The following is a 21,619-nucleotide window of genomic DNA, read 5'->3' as shown; positions in this document are numbered from 1 at the left end:
CGCCAACTTGCGTCAACTTCCGTTAACGTTCGTCAACTGTGGCATGGTGGGCTGCCCATCTTACGCAGTATCTTGTCAACCTACCGGGATTCCTTTAGGGCCAGGTGCCATATGAAAAGGTGGAAGTGTACATCAACAAGCGCTTTCCCAACAAACAGACAACGCAGTTCATACACCCACCCACAGAAACTCCAAGCCGACGTCGCCAAACAATGGACCTCACTGACGCCACTTGCGTTCCCACCGGGGGCCAATTCCAACAGTGAAGCTAGCCTTCACCTCCAGCTTGATATCCGTACTGACTTGATCCAGCCCGGCTCCTGCCATGATCGACTTCTCGTGGGCGCCACCCCTCTACGAGCACCCCGTGCACCACCGCCGTCCCGTCCGGATCGCCGCTGTCGGCGCTGGGTTCAGTGGCCTATGTGCCGCTATCCACTTCCAGGAAGGACTCGAGGACTTTGAGTTGACCATCTACGAGAAGGCAGACGATGTGGGCGGAGTCTGTGAGTGCCAAAATAGATGGACAGGTGTTGACCAGGTGTCTAGGGAACGCCAACCGGTATCCTGGTGTCGCGTGCGATGTCCCCTCACACAGCTACCAGTTTTCCTTTGCCGAGAACACCCAGTGGTCCGCATACTATGCGCCCGGACGCGAGATCCATCAGTATCTCCGCAACGTCGCTTCACAGTATGACTTGAACAAGTATATCAAGGTAAGCTGGGAGCGTGTCCGCGATAGGACACTTGATCTGACCCCGTAGCTTCGCCACAGTGTGCGTTCGGCCACATGGGACATTGACCAAGGTCAATGGACCGTCGAGGTTGAGGATCTCGCCACAGGCCAGGTGTTTACGGACACGGTCGACTTTGTGGTCTACGCTACAGGGCTCTTGTCCAAGCCACTGTGGCCTAACATTCCAGGTTAGTCTTTCTCTCATATGGCCGCTTGACTGACAGATATTAGACAAGGAGGAGTACAAAGGGACGTTGCTGCACTCGGGTACCTGGGACGCGGCCGAGTTCGAGTCCCAGCTTGGGTTCAGTTGGGGGGATAAGCGGGTTGGCGTTATCGGAGCGGTGAGTCCCATGTACACAATACTGTGAAAATAAACTGATGGACTCAGGGTGCCAGTGCTGTCCAAATCGTGCCATACCTTCAGAAGAGGGCCAAGGAGGTCATCAACTTTGGACGGAGTAAAGGTGGGAGACTGAGGTGCCATTACCGATAGTGCTAACCAACAAGTGTGGTTGGCCTCGGGCTGGGGATCCAAGATGCTCAGCGCTCTGCAGCCAGACAACGATGACGGCCGAAACTGTACGTTTGCATTTCCTTCTCTGACGTCCTTAACCTAACCTTGGCAGACGTCTTCACCGAGAAGCAGAAAGAGCTGTTCAAGGAATCGCACACATACCGCGCGTGGCGTGCCGAGATTGAGCGTGACCTCGGCTCGAGCCACCAGCTCACCCTTCAGGTGAGTCTACTCCGATACAGAGCGTAATCTAACTCTCCAGGGAAATCCCCTCCAAGCTGTCTACAAGGAAAAGCTTACTGGCCTCATGACCAAGAAGTCGCTGAAGAAACCCGAGGTGGCCGAGGCCCTCATGCCCGATTTTCCCGTTGGGTGCAAACGCCTGACCCCGGGCCCGGGATACATTGAGGCCCTTTGTGAGGACAACGTGAGTTAGCAAGCGCTGCCCCATTTCCCAGAGCTGAACCTCTCCCTCAGTGTGATCTGGTCACCACCCCCATTGAGCGATTCACACCCAACGGCATTATGACCGCCGACGGAGTCGAACACGAGTTTGACATCATCGTCTGCGCGACGGGATACAACGTCAATGGTGTCCCTGGGTTCCCGATCTACGGTATCGGTGGTGTCAATATCCAGGACGCGTGGATGAAGGAATCGCGCACATACCTCGGTCTCTTCTCAGCGGAGCTTCCAAACCAGTGAGTTGAGGGCGACGTTAAGTACCTTGAACTGACTGCCAAGCTTCCACATCCTTACCCACCAGTCCGCTGTTGGTTCAGGTTCTCAGCTCGTTGTCCTCGAACGTCAGTGCCAGTACATGACCAAAGTCATCGCCAAGTGCCAGCGGGACGGATACCGGTCTATCGTGCCCAAGAAATCAGCCGTCGACGATAACATGAAGTATGCGGACGACTACTTCAAGCGCGCCGTCTACTCGACCAACTGCAAGAGTTGGTACAAGGTTGGACAAGCCGGTGCCGCGACTATTCGCTCCATCTGGCCTGGTTCCGGCCTGCATTATTACCAGGCGTTGAAGCACCCTCGGTGGGAGGACTTTGAGTATGAACGAGCCAATACGCACGACCATTCGATGAGCTGGCTCGGCAACGGTGACTCGCTGCCTGGCATTGACGGCGCTACGGTTTATCACGACATGCGGTCGTTCTACAAGGTGAGTCGAATCATTCATTCTGAATTCTCCGCTGACACCTCAGTCGCACGTCACTTTCAACTAGGGTTCGTTCGTGTTGTATAGCTCAAGGATGTTGTCAGGCAGTAAGAAAGACTCAAGGGATACATTGGGTTCAATGGTAGAAGAAGACAAATGCAAGTGTTAGCTTTTTATTCTGCAAAGCTGGTCTGGTCCGTGGCGCATGGATGGGGCGGGGACGAAGAGCCAAGTCCTCGGGCCACTATCATCCATCCGCATATCAAGGATTTGGCGAGGACTGTGCGCAGAAGAGGAGACAGAGCCACAGTCGTACCGTGGGTTCTCGCCCTGATGCTGCGTCAGAATATGATCACCCCCTTGGCTGATGCCATCAGACGCGTCCACCCGCCCGTCACTCAGACAAGCCACTCCAGTGATCGTCATGGTGTCCCGCGACCCCATGCGACCGGTCAGGCTGCTAGTCAGACAGTCTTTTGTGCTTGCCTGCACATGAAGGTTGATCGAACGAACATGTAGAACATGACACCTACTGAAAGGTAAAAGGCTATTTGACGTCTACGAAGGCGATAGTAATATCCAAACTACGAAGGTTTAGAAGCACACACCAGCCCACGCCAACTTACCGTTTACCTTTCTCTTCTTCTCTTCTTCTTTCCCGACCACTAAAGACATGGGAATAAGCCCCCCCACAACACGACGAGACACCTACGGAGACCGGGGGGGGAGGGAGACGGGGGTATAAACAGGCTACGGCGATACGGACGCTACGACTATAGGCGCCTACAGACTATTGACAGAGTTATGGAGGAAGAAAAAGGTTATCTGTATTTTGTTACAAATTAAAGGTAGTTGGCAGCCATCTCAAACACACGCGGGAGGAAGCTGCCGTCAGCGACTTGTTGGGCCAAAGGAAGACTTACGCAGCACCGACACCAAGACCAAAGATCATGGCACCATAGGCCGTGTTGCGGACCACCTTGACGACCGTTGTGCCCTCAACGCGCTTGTTGGTCTTGATGACGCGCTCCTTGCGCGTCGAGCCGCTAGGGAGGGTGGCACCCTCCTCCTCCTGTCCGCGCTTGGCACCACGGCTGCCCTCGGCCTGCGCACCGCCAGTCTCCTCGACCTCGTCGCCAGCAGTCGTGCGCATCTGGAGCTCACGCTTCAGGTCACGCACGAGCTGCTTTGCGGACTCAATCTCCGCGTTCATGTCAATGTTGGCACCGACGGGAGCAGTAACTGTGGTGGTGGCCTCGAGGGTGAGGTGCGTAGGCTCCTCGGCGGGGGCAGGGGCGGCGGGGGGAATGGCGGCCTCGGTGGCGGCGGTACGGCGGGCACGCTTGGAAGGAGGGGCAGCGGCGTCGGGAGCAGTCATCGAAGGGGCAGCACGAGTACGAGTGGCCTCCGTGCTGGCGACAGGGGTGCCGCGGCTACGAGCCAGCTCGTCGGCAGCCTGCTGGGAGCGCTGCGACTTGCGGTACGAGACGCTGGGGTCGGGCTCGGCGCGCGAAAGGGCGAGGACCAGGTCGGCAATGCCGTAGGCGGGCGCCAGGTGGATAGCGAGGTTGCGGGGAACCCTTCGAGAAAACAAGTCAGTCATGGTTGGGCTGGTCCGTGCGCATGGACGAGGAGACATACCACTGGCCGGCAAGACGGACAGCATCCGACTCGGAGCCGCCGTTAGTGTCGCGAGTGTCATAGGACGAACGAACCTGTAGAGTGTCAGCATGGCCGCGTTCTTGTCCCAAAAAGCTCTGTACCCAGTCCATCTCGCGCTTCTCGTCTTCGTCCGAAGACCCCGGGAACGCGACCTTGTACATGGTCGTGAGCGAAACAGCGTTGGTGTCATAGCGGCGGAGGATGAACGCGTGTGTGCTGCGGCCGGGCTGTAGTTTTTGCCATCAGTATTGGTTGGGGCGCGCAGCTAGAAAAAAAAGAAATAAAAAAAAGAATCAGTAAACCTACAGTCTGGACCTTGATGCGGCCGATGACAATCTCCTTTTGCTCGCGAACAATAGTCTGGAACTTGACAATAGTCGCGTCCTCGGTAACTGAAGGAGCATGTCAGGAGGCTTGTGCGAATGGCAATGTGGGTGGCAAAAGTCGGGGGTGACAACTTACGGTCAGGGAGGTAGGGGTTGCGCTTGTCCTCTGGCAGACGGGGACGGTTAACGGTGGGAGGGGTGGGCTGGTTAATGTCGATGCCAGAGTAAGGGGGTGGCGGGGGCAGGGGCGCGTCGACGCCGCTGGCGGCGGGGACGGTGTTCGAGGGGCGAGGCATGATGGCAAGAGATATGCAGGTGTCGAGGCTTGGGGGGCTCGAGGTGGTAGTGGTTGGGAAGTGGATGGATGTTGTGAACAGGGATGACAAGGATGTAACAAGAACGGGTGGGGGGACACAAGTGACGGTGGGGGCAATGGGGGTGGAACGAGACGGCGTGACTGCACTGGGCGCGTCCTTTTACGTAACCATAACATCCTAATACACTTTGGGCATTAGGCCCAATAGGGTTATACGTTTAAATACAATTAGGAACTACATATCGCCGAGAAGCTGTGACTGTGGCACTTTGCCACCCGTTAAATTACGTAATTTGAAAACAAAACTCTGCCGTGGGAATCTTGGCAGACCTTGCCTTTACGTAATATGTGATCTGTAGGACAGCGCTCAGGGCCGGGCTTCAAAATTCGAACGGCCGTCTGGTCCACCCACTTGTAGTCAGGAGAAGTCTTGCAGCTTGCCTCGACAACAACCACCCACCACCCTTATCCGCTCACCATGCCCAAGTCCAAGCGCCAGCGCGTGACAACGCTCTCCAAGACCCCCGTGCGCACGACCAAGGCTTCCAAGGTCGCCCTCGTCAACGAGATCCGTGCCAACATTGACCAGTTCGACCATGTCTGGCTCTTCTCCGTCGGCGACATGCGCAACGAGGGCCTCAAGGAGGTGCGCACCCAGTGGCGCGGTACTGGCCGCTTCTTCTTTGGCAAGACCCGTGTCATGGCCAAGGCTCTCGGTGTGAACCCCGAGACTGAGCACGACGACGGCCTCGGCCAGATTGGCAAGGTAAGTGGTCACGAGACAAGGCAACAACAACACACACTTGTGAACAATGCTGACGCTTTGTCCTTAGCGCCTCCGCGGACAGCTCGGACTCTTCTGCACCTCGCACCCCGTTGACGAGACCAAGGAGTGGTTTGAGACCTGGACCAAGAAGGAGTATGCGCGCATGGGTGCCAAGGCCACCATGGACGTTTCGCTCCCCGCCGGCCCCCTCCTGACTCCTTACACCGAGGACGAGTCGGGCGACCCCTTCCCCCACTCGATGGACCCCCAGCTCCGTGCTCTCGGTCTTGACACCACCCTTGTCCGTGGTGTCCCCTCGCTTGCCAACGCGCACGTTCTCTGCCGCAAGGGCGAGAAGCTTTCGAGCGAAAAGTGCCGTATCCTCAAGCTCCTTGCGATCCAGATGGCTGTAAGTGGCTGATGTTGCTGGGTGGTCAACCACTGCGAGACAGAGGGCTGACGCTTGTTTACAGGAGTTCCGTATTGTTCTGGGCTCGCACTGGACCAAGGGAACTGGATTCGTCGAGGGCGAGGAGCTCGAGGGCGGTGACGAGGAGAACGAGATGGACGAGGACTAGACAACCTGTACAACAGCCTACTGTACGCTTTTACTTGCATATACCGTACACTCTCGTTTCGGGACACTGGTCGCAGCCAAAGCCAAGGGCCACATTGCAACTTAACAAAGGCAATGGGGACAATACTGACTATAGGTCTCATGGCCACTGACGCCAAGGCGACGTCTCGAGAACCTTTACCGCCCGTGCAACGCAGCCCCACGGCAATCAAGATACTTGGGCACAAGTCCTCGCAGCCCAACAAACCGACGACAGAGGCCGACATGTTGCCTTCGGGTCTTCAGAGGTTATGATGATCGAACTTTGAGCTGATACCCTGGCCACCGTCTCGTTGGGAGCACTTCGGCTTGCTGCGGATAAGTATGCCGTACCACCCCGGCATCGCTTCAGACCTGCCATACCGCTACCCACAGCAGCCGACGTTCGGGTTTACCAGAACGCTGACACGGCTGGGTGCTCGCTCTGGGATGGTTTCAAAGCAATAGCCTCGGCTTGTTCTCGCTACCGTTTGGGAGATGCCAAAGGCTTGATGGCTGATGAGAATGACAACGATAAATGGGCATGCACGGTAAGGACCACAAGAAAGCCACAAAGCGTGGTGGTCATGTGCAGTCGCCAACTTGGCACACGCCAGATGCGCCACAGCCGGCACATGATGTGCAATGTGACGGCTGTAGCTCGCGGCTTCTAATCCTCAGTTGTGACGATGCGTCAAGTGTTAGGGACACGGTGGTTGCGTACTGTGGTGTGCTCCACGGCACTAATGTGCATACACGCTATCGTCTAGGTGGTCTAAGTAGTGGGTTACAGATCTGAATGTGGGACGAGGGGGATGAGGGACTACAACCAAGGAGGTACAAAACACATAAACAAAAACAGAAGACTGCAAGCCGAGGGATAGCAAAAGGATGAGGTAGTGGCACACGCGCAATTATGACTGACTGTCGTTGTCGAGGAGAGCCATGAGCCCCCCCATGGCCGCGACATTGCCGTGGCCCGAGTTGATACTGCGAGTAAGGTGGTACTTGAGACCGTTGGCCTGCTTGTATACCTTGCCACATCCTTCGATTGGGCAGCGGAAGCGCTTCTCCCCCGGTGGCTGCTGACACGTCAGTGTGAAGAAGCATGGTGGTAGTCAACTCACGTCCTGGCTCTCCTCCTGTTCTTCCTCCTTGGCCTGCTTCTCGGCCCTCTTCTGCGCCTTCTTGAGCATCTTGGCCTGGGCGAGCTGCTCTGGTGTGACGCCGACAGGGAGCTGAGGAGTAGCCGGTGTCGAAGCCGATGATGACGTTGACTGACGCGGTGTCGTCGGTGTGGGAGGCTGCGCTGCTGGCGGTGGCGGTGCGTACGAGAGGACACTGGGCGGCACACATGCAGGCGGTTGCATGTTTGTTGTAAGGGTCCTGAACGCACCGGTCCAAGGAACATTGGTTCCCGGCTGGAGGTTGACACTGAGACTTGCGACTGAGGCTTGCTGGAGGAGGGCACTCGGGGTGACTGGGCTGGGCTCGTCCATTTCAATGTCCATCATGCCAGGCGTTGTCGGTGCATCACCGTGACCCATGGCACCCATGGACGGAGTGAAGGAACGCTTGGCGATGGGAACAGGCCCCTGGCCAGACTGGACAGCGTTGATTGCAGCCATGCGAACGTCAGGGTCGAGGCCGGCATGGTGCTCCTCATAGCTTAATGTTGATCAGCCCAACTGGAACCAATGCCCACCACTGGATTACTCACTGTTCCAACAACTCGTGCAGGCCCGAGAGCTGCTTGCCACAGCACGTAAAGTCCTTGACGTACTTGGCCTCGAGCTCACGGTCCCGACTGTCGGCTGTTCGGCCAAAGCTAGTACCCAGAGCACCGACGCTGCCCACAAAGCTACCACTGCCGAAGCCTCCCATGCTGCCTGGCGCCCACCTGGGCGGACTAATGCTCATGGCCATGCTCGACGAGTACGGCGATGAGCCTGTCTGTGTAGCCCCAAGAGCGAGCGCAGAGAAGGACAACGGTGCTCCAAACGATCCTGGATGGAATCCAGAGTGGGGGTTTGATGACGGAGACGCATTGCTGGGTGGCGTGCTGTTGCCAAGGTCAGCCCACATTATGCTCTGTCATTCAGGACAACACTGCAGTCGCTCGTGTCCGGGAACCACCATGTGAACCATACGTACCCATTCGCCTGCATCATGGTGCTGAGGCCGCTGATAGACGAGTCACCGATCCTGGACGGCCCCGCCTGGGCATTCATGTCACTGAAGCTGGTCTGGCGAGGGAAGCTTCCGCGAGGAGGCCCACCATGGGCAGTTGCTGGGATTGGCAAGAAGCTGGGTGTCTGTTGCATGTTGGGCAGCTGGGCGAAGGGCGTCCAAGACGGATGTGGTCGCTCTGGTTGGGTTGGGTGGCTACTGTGCACACCAAGCTTGTGACGGCGAGGGCGTTGAGACAACTGTGGTGGATGATGGTGATATTGTTGTCGAGAATGAGTGGCTCGGATGGATGCTTGCCCAGTCTGGCCAGTCTCCCCTGAAGATTTGTAGCCAAGAATTGCCGCTTGGGGGAATAATTCGCACCCAGAACCGCTCTCGACCGCTCACATGTCCCACCCCCTCGCGCGACCAGTCGTGTGCACACTGCCCGTTTGGTCTCCTCATACCCACAGCATGTCCTCCTCCTCACAGCCAGCTGTGCAACTGATCTACCACATGAATCCTGCCTTCAGGAGCATATGTTGTGCATGCATGTATAGATGCGTTACACCATACGACGCGCCATGCGGGTCGCAGGGCACACACCCTTCTCCGATGTGGACCACCCGGTGGCGTGCGAGAGCGCCAGATCCCCATACCGCACGCAGCAACAACCGCACACCCAAAATTTGATCCCGCCTGCGTCATCGCCACCCAAGTGCCGGATTGCACGTGACCTCCCTCCCACGTGGTCTTATATCATGCAGCGCGCAGCGCACAGCGCATATGCAGCCTGGGGGCTCTGCATGAGTGTACCCGTACAACCACCGTCGTCCAGTTGGCTGCACTCGTCTTGGCCTCTCTCCTATCTCTCTCTGTGCTCCTCGTCGTCGCACACATCCCACCGGCTGGCCCGTCCACTCCCTCCCCCCCTTCTCCCCGGCCATTACCAGGCAGACATTGATTGACCCATGGCAACAGTAACGGAAGGTAGATACCCTTTCCCAAACCTCACAGCCTTGACTCACACACATTCCCAGTCCTGCAACGCCTGGAGGGCTTCCCGCAGGACCTTGCCTCATCCCTCGAGATCGGTCCCAACGTCGACACCGCCGAGCTCATAGCCTCACTCGACAGTGTCGCCCACCTCAATCCTGAACCGGAGGCGCGCAACTGTATCGTCCAAGTAGCCGCCAAACTGCCATCAAGTCGCGTGCTGGAGGACACGGAACTGCTATGGGCCCAGGATGCGGGACCGAGCGTGCCAGCAGTCACAAAGCACATTGTCGCCGCGATTGACGATGGGACGTTTGACAAAAGGAAATGGGTCCTTGCTGCGGCCAAGTCAGACTCGTTGCGTTCCCGCGACGTCGCCGTCACATGGGGCCGCGAGCATTTTAGCGTAAGATAAGGGACACACCAACCCGATGCTGACGGACTCCAGGACCTCCTCGCCATCTGCAAGGACGAGTTCGCCGACCCAGCATTACGTGCTGGTGTCCTTACCGTCATCCAGTCGATTGTCCTTGCGGTGCCATACTCCCCCGAGACACCCATCGCTCAGACACTAATGTACCAACTGGCCCGCGACGACTTCTTCCCTCTGGTCCTCGACTCACTCCTGTTCGACACCAACCACCAGCTCTTTGTCCTCGCGCTCTCGGTTCTTGTGACTGTTCTCCCCTTTGCCCTCCAGGTCCTCATCACCCGTGTGCCTCTCCTAATGGTCGTGCTCGGCCGAGCCATCAGCTGGCGCGACCGCCCCTTCATTGACGCCGGCCGCCCGGCCATGTCTGGTGCGACCTTCACCCCTTTACCAAACCCTTCCCACAACTGGGTCATCGCCACGTCCACCACCCACCAAAAGGACCCTCACAGCAGCGGCGACATGACCGCTTCATCACCCATTGAGAAAAGGATCGTGCAGCTGCTTCTCATCGCCCTGTACGGTGCCTGGCCGTCCAATGTGTTGGCCTTCACTCGCGACGCCCCACGGTACCTCGATTTGAAAGACGTGGAGCCAGTGTACGCCATCCCATGGGACGACGTGTGGGAGCAAGACCAGCTGGCCGGAAAGCTGCTCCCCTTGATTGCCGATTTCCAGCTCCACCCCTCGATCATCACCCACACGTCGTTGGGCGAGCTCCAGGATCTGAAGCGTTGGGAGAAGTACGACCCTTCGGAATTCGTCTCCATGTGCCACTTGCTATCGCACAGCACCGAGGATGACATGTTTGATTTCTTCAAGGTGCCACAGGTCCAGCTCGACCCTCAGCCTGCCGTTACGGCGGTGGATGCAGAGACTGGCGTGGCCGCGACGGACGACATTGGAAGGTTGAAGGAAGAAAATGAGCTGTTGCGCTTGGAGGCGCTATACACTGAACGATTGAGGAAGCAGCTTGTCTATCGTGAGTTATCAATATCTCCCCTTCGGCTAACTCTCAGACATTGGTCGACTGCACCGCAACTCGCTGCGCTTCAACAGCGACGAGGCCGAGATCCACACTTTTGTCAACCGTCTCAAAGAGCAGGCCAAGTCAATTTCGACCCTCACCGCCGAGCTGTCCCAGCAACGTACCGAGGCGTCACAGGCCCAACAAAAGCACGTGAAATGGCAAAAGGAGCTGCGCGATAAGGTCTCTGGGTTCCGCGAGGAGCGTCGTAACTGGCAGACGGAGGCTTCTACACTGCGTAGCGACTTGAGCGAGGCGCACCAAAACCTTGCCAAGCAGCGCGACGAGCTTGCCGACGTCAAGAACCAGCGTTTCGTGCTCCAGAGTCAACTGCTTGAGGCCACGCCCAAGCTCCAGCACATTGCCGACTTTGAATCAAGGATACAGCAGCTCACCGACTCGCAGCTTTTATGGTGGGTTTCTGAAAGCAACAAACAATGCTAACTCCACAGGGACAGCGACGTCCAAAAGATGCGCGATGCAATCTCCCTGGCGCAAGCAGTTCAGAGCCGTTGCTTCGAGCTCGAGGGCATGATTCAGGCGCGCGACAACATCTGCCGCGAACAGGCAGAGATGATCCAGCATCTCGAGAACCGCGTCGTCATTGCCACCTCTGTGCCTCCCACTCCTCCCGTGTTCGAGCGCCCGCCGACCCAGCCAGAGGCTGCCGACGCGAGCTTTTACATCAATGTCGCGGAGAATGCGCGTAAGCGTGCCGAGAGGCTCGAGCGCGAAAACCTCGAGCTCAACGTCGAGGTGGAACGGTTGCGGCGCATGTCGATCGCCAATGCCGCTACCGATGCGAGCAGGAGTCTACTGTTCGGCGAAGGATAGCACGTTCCTACACCGGCCTCAGTCCCTCCCAACACACCTAGAACGTTGCGGATCGGAAACGACGACCAGCAAGTTTTAACGAAACCAAAAATACACACAACTGTATGCGGGCGCACCCGAGCACCCCATCTTCCGGCAGCTTTGAGCGCCAGATGATCTCCCTATCGACAGAGACGTAACCGGTCCAGGCATTCAATTTCCATTGGAGCGCGCGGTAATGGAAACCCACCACATACATGCCGCTACTTATGCATGAACTCAAGTAGCACAAGCTACACACGCGACTGCCAGCCTACGGTGTCTTCTGCTGACAACCTTGCTTCCTTCTAACGTACACACCGCTTCAAGCTTGGTTCACACCGTGGCGTTGAGGAGATCCATGAGCATCTCCTCACGGCTGTAGTGCCCCACGGGGTCAAAGTCGAGCTTGGCCCCATCAATGAGACTCAAGTCGAGCTGGGATGTTAGTCTCCTTGCCAAGAGCTCTCGGTCTCGGTAACTCACATCCGCGTAAATGATTCCTTCCTTGTCCCATAACGGCCCGGCCAGCACGTCGCCCAGAGGACCGATAATGGCGCTCCCGCCGCGGGACCACACTTCGGGGATCTTGTCTGCGCATCCCAGATGGGCCTTGTGTTCTGGGTGGGGCTGTTCTGCGGATGGTGGATAGTCGGCTGGGAAGTCGGTGGCGGCGTGGTATTGGTTGGCTGCAGAGTTAGCCAGAAGGAAACCACATGAGAAGCAGGTTGGCACACGTCTGTCGCATTTTCCAGACCGGGGCCGGGTGCAGCGGCAGTGCGACGTGTTCCGGGTGATGGAAGCGACTGGGTCGCGAGTCAGCAGCACTGAGGTTGTTGGGGTACCTCGGTTCGGCGCCACGTTCCGCTCCCAGGAGGTAATCGCCCAGCGGGGTCTCTCCTCAACGGGCTCCAGCGCTGTATCCACGGCCAACTCACCAGTTACCACAAAGCACCGGCCTTCCTGTGCTATATGTTGCATGGACGGCAACCACGTCTGGCGCCCGTCGGCTGTGGGGGCGAGGTAACTGCGCGTCAGTCCGCTGTGAGCTGGAATGAACTCACATCTCGACACCCTTCTTGTACAGCAAGTAGCGGGCGAGGGGCATAAAGTCTTTCTATCAGCTACCATCTCAAGAGTGTCCGCAGCTAACTCACTCTCCCAGCATATCAGCCCGCCAATCTTGCCGACAGGAGTAGAAACCACTGGCAAGTTGTCTGTGCCCTCGCTCTTGGGCTTCATACCCCCGTCCTCTGTTCTCTCGCGCTTCAATCCAGTCGGGTTGGTCCTCTCGCCTTGGTTCCACACAATCCTCTCGGCGGCAGTAGGCTGAATCTTGCGGTGTTTCGAGAGCAACATGCCCGTGGGGCCGAACAGAAGGTTGGTGCACCACAAAGTCGAGCCGACGTTGGCGGCCTCTACGACACCGACAGATAGATAGAGGGTGTACTTGCGTGCAATCTGGGCCAACTGCTGGAACGCCCAGTAGTCTTGGTCTGGGCGCTGCTCAGTGGATGTTGAGAGCCAGTCGCGGCCTTCGGCTCCGTGTGGGACTTTGACAGAGGACTGGACGACTGTTAGCCAGTGGGAGAGCAATCGAGATGAGGGGGAAACATTACATCTCCGACATGGCCAGTACCCACCTTGACGTACCGCCCGTACCACTCCCTGCTCTCCTGCGTCCTGCTGCCGATCCGGAAATCGAGGTGACGCGGGTACGCGCTCAGAAAGGCTTCTGGCAAAACGACAATCTCGGCGCCATTCTCACGAGCGGCAAATACGAGCGAGCGGAGCTTGTGCAAGGACTTGAACAGATCATAGGCTACAGGAGCGGCTTGGACGGCTGCGACCCGGACGTTTGTGCGGGGAGTGGCGGGGCCGGACGCGGACATGATACCTGGCTGGAGATGTGGGAGTGGCGGTGGCGGATGCGACAAGATGTCTTCAGCCAAGAAGGTGGTCCCAAGGCTTGGTACAAAGACGGAGCGAGGATCTAACCTTTGCAGTAGGAAGTGAACTGTATGTATGGTGAGGGTGAATCAGACGGGGGGGGGGGGGGAGTGGGCAAGAAACGATGGCAGCACAAACGACGATAGCCCAGTATTATGAACCACTCGGCAACATTGAGGTGGAGGCACCGGAATCTCGGCAGACACGCCGCTTTGCGCATCGAGGCCCCGCGTTTGTCATCTTCCGTGGCACGACGCCAATTGTGCCCGCCTGTTACGCGAGTACACTCTGCGCTCTTCTGCATGCCCGGGCCGGTGTCAAAGGCCTGGAACGACGCGCCAGGGGGATGCAAATAGCAGATGAGCCGCCGAGGCGTCAGAGGAGATCTGGGCGTAGGTACCGGGCCGTTGCGGTGGCAACAACTGAGACATCCACTCGTCCATCGATACCTCTCCGCCGATAAACAACATTGTCGACACCACCAGGTCTCTGAGATGCCAACTGGCAAAAGGAGATGCTTGCCAGAGACATGCTTCAAGGCCCTCGCCGGGATTTGAACCCAGGACCACTTCCATAGCTAGAGAACGGAGAACGAATCCGAATTGGATTAGAGACCAGGACTGGACCCTAAGAAAGTATGATAGCCACTACACCACGAGAGCCGCTTGCAAGGCAGTTCGCTGACGTAGGGAGAGGGAAGTAGGGAGGTAGTTGACGTGGCTCGTGGAAGATTGAGTTGCTGGGGCAGCAGATGGCAAGGTAGTCGACACGCGACTCTGCCTGTGGAAGTCGGAAGGGTTGGCTAGGCTCCGATCGCCCATGAGCGGTAGAAATAACTGGTTACTCTGAACACGGTCATGACATTGGCACTCTGACAGCTCCATTCGGGCGCCTCAGGCCTTGAATGCTAAGAGTTTGACTATATCTCTGTTATGGACGTGCATGTGGTCTCCGCAGCTCATCGTCGGCAAAGCTGATTATTCTGTGGCGTCCAAGAATAACCATCACGTTTCCAATAATTATCCACTTTAATAAAGCAGTAACAGTGCTGCCCATACGTCTTGTTGCCCCACACGATGTCGGCACTACTCTGATTAATTGGTTTTGTGAAGGAACACTTAATGTCGTTAGCCGTAACCAACTACGGCCAGGAGTTAACACGAATGTCGTGGCTGATTTGACCCACTCGTCTCCGACAGGGCAGTTTATTGTGCCTCAGAGAACATGTTGAACAACCTCCAAGAAAATGGTCATTGAGCTGGAATCGCAGAGGAACATGAGGAATGACAGTCGGTGACAGCTCGTATAAACAGTCGACACTGAAATTCTGGGCCCCGGCAAAACCCCCTTTCGCATTCATTTTCCTATCATGAAAACATGGACACCTGGTGATGAGTGACATGCAGCTAACATGCAGTTGCCATTGACATTCAAGGGTTACGATCGTCTAACGATAAGCATAAAGGAGCCTTGGACCCCGGTAACTGATAACTGACTTACTCTCACTCAAAGAACTGTCAACAAAGTGCCAGGTTTCCCCGTCCGCAGTCGCTCAGAAAAGAGATCAGAGACAGAAGTGCCCACAGCCCGTCGTATGTCACCGCGGCGGCAGCGACAGGCAGCGTTACATGTTGCATATCTCTGGCTCGCGCTCTTGGCTCGTATGCTCCTGTGAGCAGGGCATATGGCATGTGCACAGACCACACGACAGCGAACAGATCAAAAGCGACGCCAAATTGCCCCAGTCGCTCGTATTGCCGTCTTTCCGGGTGCGCGGTCATCTTCAGGGTCTGACCGTCACAACAAGAGATCTGAGCGTCGATTTTGGGAATCCCATATCTTGTACTGTGTCGTCCCATAACACGATGCGCAGGTAACTTTACTCGTCCAACTGTCCCGTATACCCCCCTCACCACCACTCTCCACCCCGCCGCACAACATGTATACGGGTCTCTTTGTAGGCCAGCCGCCGCCATCCATCCCTGTGCTCAATGCGTGGCTCGACGACCACAACGTCCAACGCGTCGACGGCGTTGAGATTGCACCCATGGCTAGCGGCTCCGGACTACGGCTGGTGGCGACTCGCGACCTCGATGTCGGCGAGACGAGTACGTCCACGTCTGGTTGACCCGAAGCCCGGCTCACGACTGACAAATGGTTCCCCAGTCTGCAAGATTCCCAAGTCTGCCCTCTTATCGACACGAACTAGCCCGCTGCCGATGCTCTCTCGACCGTCCAGCACGACGACATCGCACACCATTCTCGGCCTGGCCCTGGCGCTCCTCCACGAGCTCCGACTCGGGGTAGACTCTGATTTTTGGGGCTACATACAGTCTTTGCCGCGAGAGGCTGTTCCCATCCCGACTTTGTGGCCCTTGGAGGACGCTGGGTCCGACGCACAGCTCGCCATCCCGTGGCTGCGGGGCACGGAGGCCGAGCGCGATCTCAGGCGGCGCGAGCGCGAAGGTGTGGGACTGGTGAGTAGGGTACTAGAGATATCGAGCGCGAACTAGGCTAATCTCTCTCAACCCTTTTCCCAGGTTCACTTGCGCGCATTCTACGACGCGGCCCTGCCCCACCTCCCACCAACACGGCTGCACGCTGAGCCCTCGCCCTTTGATGCGTTTGCCTACGCCTTTTCTTTGGTCAGCACACGCGCGTTCGTCGTCGACCTGTATCACATGGTCGCGCTGTGCCCGTTTGCCGACATTCTCAACCACTCGGCCAACAGCCATACCTCGTTGGCGAGCGATGATTTCGTGTGTCACAAGTGCGGGCAGCTCTCGAGCTGTGACCATGACGTGCTGGGTCCCAACGACTTGCCTGCTCGACTGGAGCATGTGAGCCCCGCCGAGGTTGAGCGTATCGAGCACGAGCCCGACACCGTCGACATGTACGTCGAATGGGGCGTCCCCGCCGGCCGCGAGGTGATGAACTCGTACGGCGAGAAGATTGGCGAGGCTCGTTTGCTCGTCGAGTGGGGATTCGTGCCGGGCTCGCGACCGGCCCCTCTTGATTCTGAGGACGAAGAGGACGCCGACAACCAGGACCTCGAAGACGATGCGGATGAGCACTTTGCCGGCGACGGCGTGACATGGGACATTGACGAGGTTGTGGACGAATCGCTCGCGCTTGAGTGGATCGAGAGGGAGGAAGGCGACCCCGAGGCCCTCCTGCTCTTCCCTCTCGACGCGTCCACTCCGACGACTGCAGAGGGCTTCGCGGACGACAGCGCACTCATCTGTGCTCCCTCGGACCGCGAGGGCGTGTACCACCTCAACTATGCCGGTCAAGTCTCGCTGCGTATCTTTGGCGCACTCCACCTCGCCGAGACAAAGCGATTGGGTGACACCAACTCCACTTTAGTCTCAGATATCAACCACCTAGAGGCGGCGTGGGAGCATATCCAGAACAGCGTAGATGTGCCCACCCTCGCACCGACGTTACTGGCCACTGCCAAGGCCATGAGGGCGCTCATCGCCGACCGCCTCGACGGTATGAACCGTCCCAAGCTCAGCGTTGGGGACTTGTACGATTTGAGAGAGGTGGGTATCTGACTCTCAGACGCGAAGCTAACCCACCAGGACCTTGCTCCTGATGCCGACCTCCAGGCCATGGCACTGACAATTGTCATTAATGAGGTAGCGCTCCTCCGCTCGGCTCTCGAGCGATGGGATGATCTGCTCCAGTTTGCGGGCGACAAGGACGACGACGACGAGTAGACGGACCAATGTTCAACATGCGGACTCTTCATACACATACGTGACTATAATACAGCACATGGTAACCTGGGTTAATGGTAAACAAGAGAATGAGGTCATGCACAGTGGGGAGGGATACAAGGATTCGTGGTGGAGAAGGGGAAGGGGAAAGGACTGGTTCAGTCCGAGTCGTAGCGTCCGTCGGCCTCGGGGTTGCGTCCGCGGCCAAGGAGGGGACCTTGATAGTAGGACCTGCGAGGTCAGTTGTGCACGCATCCGCGCGTCCGAAACTCACGAGATGTCGCGCACGCCGCTCATGCCAAGAACGCTGGCCATGTTGAGGCTGAGCGTCAGCGAGAATCTTCGGTGTGCGACTCACTATCCCTTGGAGCTGGTGGTGATCTGACCATTGGGGTCACCCTTGGTAGCGGCAGGCGTCTCCCAGGCAGCACGGCACCACACACACGTAATGGGACCGCCCTTCTTGCGCTGGACGTCAGTCGCGTGGTCGTAATGTAGAGAACTCACCGCTGCCGAAGACCACATGTTGAAACACTGAGTGTGAAGAGCTGTTCCCATGAGTTCAGCTTGTAGAGAAATTGCCACTCACGCTTGCCGCAGCCTTGAGCAGTCATGTCGAACACCAGCTGGCCCCTGTCGTTTTCCTCGGCGGTCATTTCTTCGAAACAACTGTGGAGAGTTAGTGCCATGATGGAAGACCTCGTTCAACTTACACGGGGCAGTCGTCACCGAGAGCAGAGAGACGCTTGCCATCATCGTTGCTGGGCTGTGGGGCAGCCTCGGACGGACCAGCGTCATCGTCGTCGGTCACAACAGCACCAGCAGCCCTGAGATACGCCTTGCGCGCCTCGTTGGACGCACTGGCGGAGGCTGTATCCTTGGCGCTAAGGGCCATCGCCACTTCGTCCGGCTGCCATGTCAGCTGCATATTCACCGACTCTTAGTTGTGACGCACGAGGAGAGCCTTCTGGTACCAAATGTGAGACGAACGGGGGACCTTGAGGACCTTCAGGCTGAGAGTTAGCTTCCCAATATGATCTTGCACCCACAAGATGAAGATCAGGTGTTTGCAAGGGCAATTGCCCTTCAAAGCGTCGGGGCAGTCGCATGACATGATGGTAGAGCCAAGGGTGATAGTCTAAGGGACGTTAGAGCTGCCCTTTCGTCTCGTCGCTCACATAGACGTTGCCAGTCGAGCCGGCGACCTTGAAGATCTCCATACGCTCATCGCCAATGCTAGCGTCGATGCGATCAACCATGAACTAGAAAGAGGTCAGTTAGACGCATGCTTTGAAAACCTCACCATGCGCTGTGCCATGACACGTTCCACTGAAAGCTAGTTAGAATGGAGAGCCCACGACAAGATGAGACGTACTACGTTCATTAATGGAGATCGGAGCCCTTTGTAGGTTAGCCAGCATCCGTTGCCAACGCATTACCTACTTCTTGCGAAAACGAGCGCTGCGCTTGGGAGCATCCTTGTCAACAATGGGCTTGGGTTTCTTGGACGTGGACGCCTGGTTGTTGTTGAGGTCTTTGGTATCGCCCGGGGTCACGAGCTCGTCACTAGCTGGGCCATCGGCAGTGGGCTTTTTGCGCTTGACGCGAGGTGGGCGAGTGTCGAGGGGGGTACCGTCTGGAAAGCACTCCTTCTTGTGTCCCATGTTTGAAGGTGGGTGATTGGGGTCGAGGTCAAGGATATGATGGGAAGAAGCAAGGACGCCAAAGTGCGCGTCATATTGTTTTGGCCAGGTGAGTGGACTGTCAACAAACGCGGGGACCCCGCGGAAATTGGCTCCGTCGCCTGACGTCAGGCTCATACGCTGGTCCGTTCACGCGCCGTGTGTCTCGATGCTGCAACGTTGTGGTCTGTCTTCCCTCGTCTGTCTTCCCTCGTCTTCCCTCGTTAATCACAAGAAGCACAGCCCTTCCCATCAACTTCTATTTCACACTTATCCCATCACCCATTCTCACTCTAACGTCTGACACTTCCATTGCCATTGACCAAAGGCTCTCACCACCGAGAGCTGCTCAGGTGCGTGTTGTACGACCCACCCGTGTTAACGTTCCTCAGCCCGCATTCGTATGATACTTCCCCACCCAGACCGCCAGGCGAGGTTCAAGTCGAAGAAGATGAAGCGTGGGCGCGGCGTCGTTTTGTCCATCACTCCCGTCACCCCCAGCGTCCTTCCTGTTACCGTCGGCCACGCTTTGCCTGAACCCTCCATCCCTCCTGCTACCCCAACCTCTCTCCCTCGCTTCCCACCGCCTCTCCCCATCGCCAAGTCGTTGAACCTGCGTACCAAGAAAGAGAACCAAACCGCTGCAAACATCATGAAGCAGCTCCTGGACGACGACAAAGGTGACGAGCTCGCCCAAGTTCCGCCAGAGGAGGCCACCCTCGACCTCGCCGGCCACGCAAACACAGCCACTTCTGCCGCCACTGCCTTCCCTCCCCGCCCATACTACCTTCCTTCCAACCCCAACGGGCTTTCTTACATGGAAGGCAAGTTCCACGACGAGTATCGCGTTCCCCTCAAGGCCCTTCGTAGTCTCGAGCACTTTGGCAATGGCGATCAGGAGGAGCTCTGGAAGTCTCAGTCCAACCACCTGCTTTTGGGACAGACAGTAAGTGGTACTTCGCGCATTCGTTTGTTTACCACTCAGCCTCAGGTCAAAGACCACCAACCCCTTGCTTCCTCCGATGACCAGATGCCTTCATCGGACTTGTCCGAAGCGGAGGACCTCGACCTGGAGATCCCCGAAGACTTCAGCATGCACGACGAGGTGGCCGCCATGGATACCCCCGAGGAGACTCACAGGGCTACCCAGCTTTTCGTCAGCGACGCCGGTTGCGATATTCCGATGCCTCGCGCTGATGAAGGCGACTATGTTCCCCGCGTCTGCCTGGACCCCGATCTTCCCCCGATGGCCGTAGAGCACCCGGCAAGGGTGTGGAATTCCATGCTTCACGCGCTCTCCGCGGAGCTCCAGCCTCTGATTAGGTGGGCGTACGATGAGGTTGAGATTAACGCCATCGGTGAGTGCAACTATCAGGGACGTGACCTTGTTAACGAACCAGGCGACATGGGTTTCCTCGCGCACCTCACTCTCATTCTTTCCCCTTCGCACCCGGCTGTCAGCAGTCACCCGCTCTCCAAGTTTCTCCCCAAGAATCGGTACGAAAAGGAGTACCTCGTCGTTATGGAAGCGCTTGGTGGTATCAAGACTTGGACTGGGTCTCCCAGAAGGCTCAAGGTAGGTTTCACAGTTAGATTCCTGCTGAACTACTCAGGCCGACGCTCAGAACACGACCTTGACCACTTGCATTGCTGAGAACGCGCTCGCTTGGGTCCATGCGCCGATGATGGCCGCGGTTCCCGAGGACGAGGACGCCCCGCCTCTCCCACCCCACAAACCCTTCCCCGTTCTTCTTCAACCTGGCGTCGAGGTCGAGGGCGGGATGGAGAATATGCCTGGCAAGGCCACTCTGGTCAAAGCTCTCGCCGCATTCCCTGCCGATAGTCACGTCTCCATTCTCATCGAGTTTGACCAAAATGAGGACACTGGTTGTAGGTCAAGTTCACGCAGACCCTGCTAACCTCTTAGTATATGGATCGAGCCTCCTGGTCGGCGTGGAACCCGAGGTCCAGCGCTACATCGAACCGTGCTACCACGTCACCACGGAAGCGGCTCAAGAGGCTGCCTGTCAGCGTGCCTTGAACCTCAACGTTGTTGAATTTCTCGTTTGGCTCGGTGCTGGGGCTGTTGAGGAGGACGGTGACTCGAATTCAGGTTGGTGGTATGTGTGTTGATGCTTTCGCTCATCAACCAGCTCCGCATCAAGTTGTCAAAGCTCCCACTGACAGTGAGCTCACGACCAGGGCCAATGGCACGAGCGACACCGTCGATTGGCAGAAGCAGCTTGATTGTGAAGTTAACCGCACCTTTGTGTCCTGACCTCCCAGACTTCTGCCAGCAATCGGGCCTGACTGCTCCCAAATACAGCCAGACTATGGTAAAGCGCAACGGCCAGCCGACCCTGTTCATTGGGCTCGTCAGTGTTGACGACGAAAAGTTTGAGACCAAGTGAGCGGAGTGCATTATCTGCTCGTGTCAGCTCGACTAACGACCCAGGACCACTCATCCTAGCCTCAAAGACGCACGTCAGGCTGTGGCCTTTGAGGTGTTCCGCGACCACTTTGGCCAAGAGCCCGAGGCGATGCTGTGATCTCTTTAGCGTCCTGTTGAAGTGACGCTTGCGTGTGTGCTTTTCTGTTGCTGTTATGTTGTATCTGTATGACTGTCCCCACAATGCACGCGCGCTTCATGCACAGCCACTGTTGCAACCAAACCATTCTCGTTGTCTGGTTCTGTTGCCCGT

At 57.2% G+C, this 21,619-nt stretch overlaps 9 protein-coding genes and 1 non-coding gene across 10 annotated transcripts; 5 read left to right on the top strand and 5 right to left on the bottom strand.

The window, feature by feature from the left end:
• Window positions 1-212: 212 nt before the first annotated feature.
• On the top strand, window positions 213-2,491 carry EHS24_009017 (uncharacterized protein; the record flags this gene model as incomplete). Its single annotated transcript, XM_028624313.1, has 12 exons — window positions 213-262; window positions 313-506; window positions 550-716; window positions 765-924; window positions 968-1,080; window positions 1,128-1,203; window positions 1,247-1,318; window positions 1,366-1,475; window positions 1,516-1,680; window positions 1,731-1,954; window positions 1,998-2,427; window positions 2,471-2,491. The coding sequence occupies 12 exons, from the start codon at window positions 213-215 to the stop codon at window positions 2,489-2,491; spliced, it is 1,782 nt and encodes a 593-aa protein (XP_028475385.1).
• Window positions 2,492-3,266: 775 nt separating this feature from the next.
• On the bottom strand, window positions 3,267-4,708 carry EHS24_009016 (uncharacterized protein; the record flags this gene model as incomplete). Its single annotated transcript, XM_028624312.1, has 6 exons — window positions 3,267-3,309; window positions 3,348-4,004; window positions 4,066-4,139; window positions 4,188-4,313; window positions 4,393-4,478; window positions 4,549-4,708. The coding sequence occupies 6 exons, from the start codon at window positions 4,706-4,708 to the stop codon at window positions 3,267-3,269; spliced, it is 1,146 nt and encodes a 381-aa protein (XP_028475384.1).
• A 498-nt stretch (window positions 4,709-5,206) lies between these two features.
• MRT4 (mRNA turnover and ribosome assembly protein) lies at window positions 5,207-6,072 on the top strand (the record flags this gene model as incomplete). The annotated part of the gene is made up of 3 exons (XM_028624311.1): window positions 5,207-5,494; window positions 5,562-5,903; window positions 5,968-6,072. The coding sequence occupies 3 exons, from the start codon at window positions 5,207-5,209 to the stop codon at window positions 6,070-6,072; spliced, it is 735 nt and encodes a 244-aa protein (XP_028475383.1).
• Window positions 6,073-7,003: 931 nt separating this feature from the next.
• EHS24_009014 (uncharacterized protein) lies at window positions 7,004-8,413 on the bottom strand (the record flags this gene model as incomplete). The annotated part of the gene is made up of 4 exons (XM_028624310.1): window positions 7,004-7,171; window positions 7,217-7,757; window positions 7,810-8,151; window positions 8,244-8,413. 4 exons carry the CDS (start codon window positions 8,411-8,413, stop codon window positions 7,004-7,006), a joined length of 1,221 nt encoding a protein of 406 aa, XP_028475382.1.
• An 816-nt stretch (window positions 8,414-9,229) lies between these two features.
• On the top strand, window positions 9,230-11,545 carry EHS24_009013 (uncharacterized protein; the record flags this gene model as incomplete). Its single annotated transcript, XM_028624309.1, has 5 exons — window positions 9,230-9,248; window positions 9,299-9,660; window positions 9,703-10,666; window positions 10,704-11,124; window positions 11,164-11,545. The coding sequence occupies 5 exons, from the start codon at window positions 9,230-9,232 to the stop codon at window positions 11,543-11,545; spliced, it is 2,148 nt and encodes a 715-aa protein (XP_028475381.1).
• A 354-nt stretch (window positions 11,546-11,899) lies between these two features.
• EHS24_009012 (uncharacterized protein) lies at window positions 11,900-13,455 on the bottom strand (the record flags this gene model as incomplete). The annotated part of the gene is made up of 6 exons (XM_028624308.1): window positions 11,900-12,001; window positions 12,050-12,252; window positions 12,502-12,590; window positions 12,628-12,676; window positions 12,721-13,129; window positions 13,207-13,455. The coding sequence occupies 6 exons, from the start codon at window positions 13,453-13,455 to the stop codon at window positions 11,900-11,902; spliced, it is 1,101 nt and encodes a 366-aa protein (XP_028475380.1).
• A 596-nt stretch (window positions 13,456-14,051) lies between these two features.
• Window positions 14,052-14,175, bottom strand: EHS24_009011. The gene has a single exon. It is a non-coding gene; the product is annotated as a tRNA-Pro (tRNA).
• Window positions 14,176-15,452: 1,277 nt separating this feature from the next.
• On the top strand, window positions 15,453-17,235 carry EHS24_009010 (uncharacterized protein; the record flags this gene model as incomplete). The annotated part of the gene is made up of 4 exons (XM_028624307.1): window positions 15,453-15,621; window positions 15,680-15,990; window positions 16,054-17,058; window positions 17,098-17,235. 4 exons carry the CDS (start codon window positions 15,453-15,455, stop codon window positions 17,233-17,235), a joined length of 1,623 nt encoding a protein of 540 aa, XP_028475379.1.
• Window positions 17,236-17,393: 158 nt separating this feature from the next.
• On the bottom strand, window positions 17,394-18,899 carry EHS24_009009 (uncharacterized protein; the record flags this gene model as incomplete). The annotated part of the gene is made up of 12 exons (XM_028624306.1): window positions 17,394-17,466; window positions 17,510-17,542; window positions 17,594-17,703; window positions 17,743-17,783; window positions 17,825-17,904; window positions 17,949-18,145; window positions 18,191-18,248; window positions 18,285-18,373; window positions 18,414-18,497; window positions 18,539-18,564; window positions 18,611-18,636; window positions 18,679-18,899. The coding sequence occupies 12 exons, from the start codon at window positions 18,897-18,899 to the stop codon at window positions 17,394-17,396; spliced, it is 1,038 nt and encodes a 345-aa protein (XP_028475378.1).
• A 421-nt stretch (window positions 18,900-19,320) lies between these two features.
• EHS24_009008 (uncharacterized protein) lies at window positions 19,321-21,466 on the top strand (the record flags this gene model as incomplete). The annotated part of the gene is made up of 8 exons (XM_028624305.1): window positions 19,321-19,863; window positions 19,903-20,275; window positions 20,318-20,493; window positions 20,531-20,807; window positions 20,845-21,030; window positions 21,071-21,166; window positions 21,204-21,324; window positions 21,373-21,466. 8 exons carry the CDS (start codon window positions 19,321-19,323, stop codon window positions 21,464-21,466), a joined length of 1,866 nt encoding a protein of 621 aa, XP_028475377.1.
• Window positions 21,467-21,619: the final 153 nt, after the last annotated feature.

The sequence above is a fragment of the Apiotrichum porosum genome (assembly GCF_003942205.1).
Source record: "Apiotrichum porosum strain DSM 27194 chromosome Unknown scaffold_8, whole genome shotgun sequence".
In the NCBI taxonomy this organism is placed as follows: Eukaryota; Fungi; Basidiomycota; class Tremellomycetes; order Trichosporonales; family Trichosporonaceae; genus Apiotrichum; species Apiotrichum porosum.
This window is presented reverse-complemented; position numbering and strand designations above follow the sequence as displayed.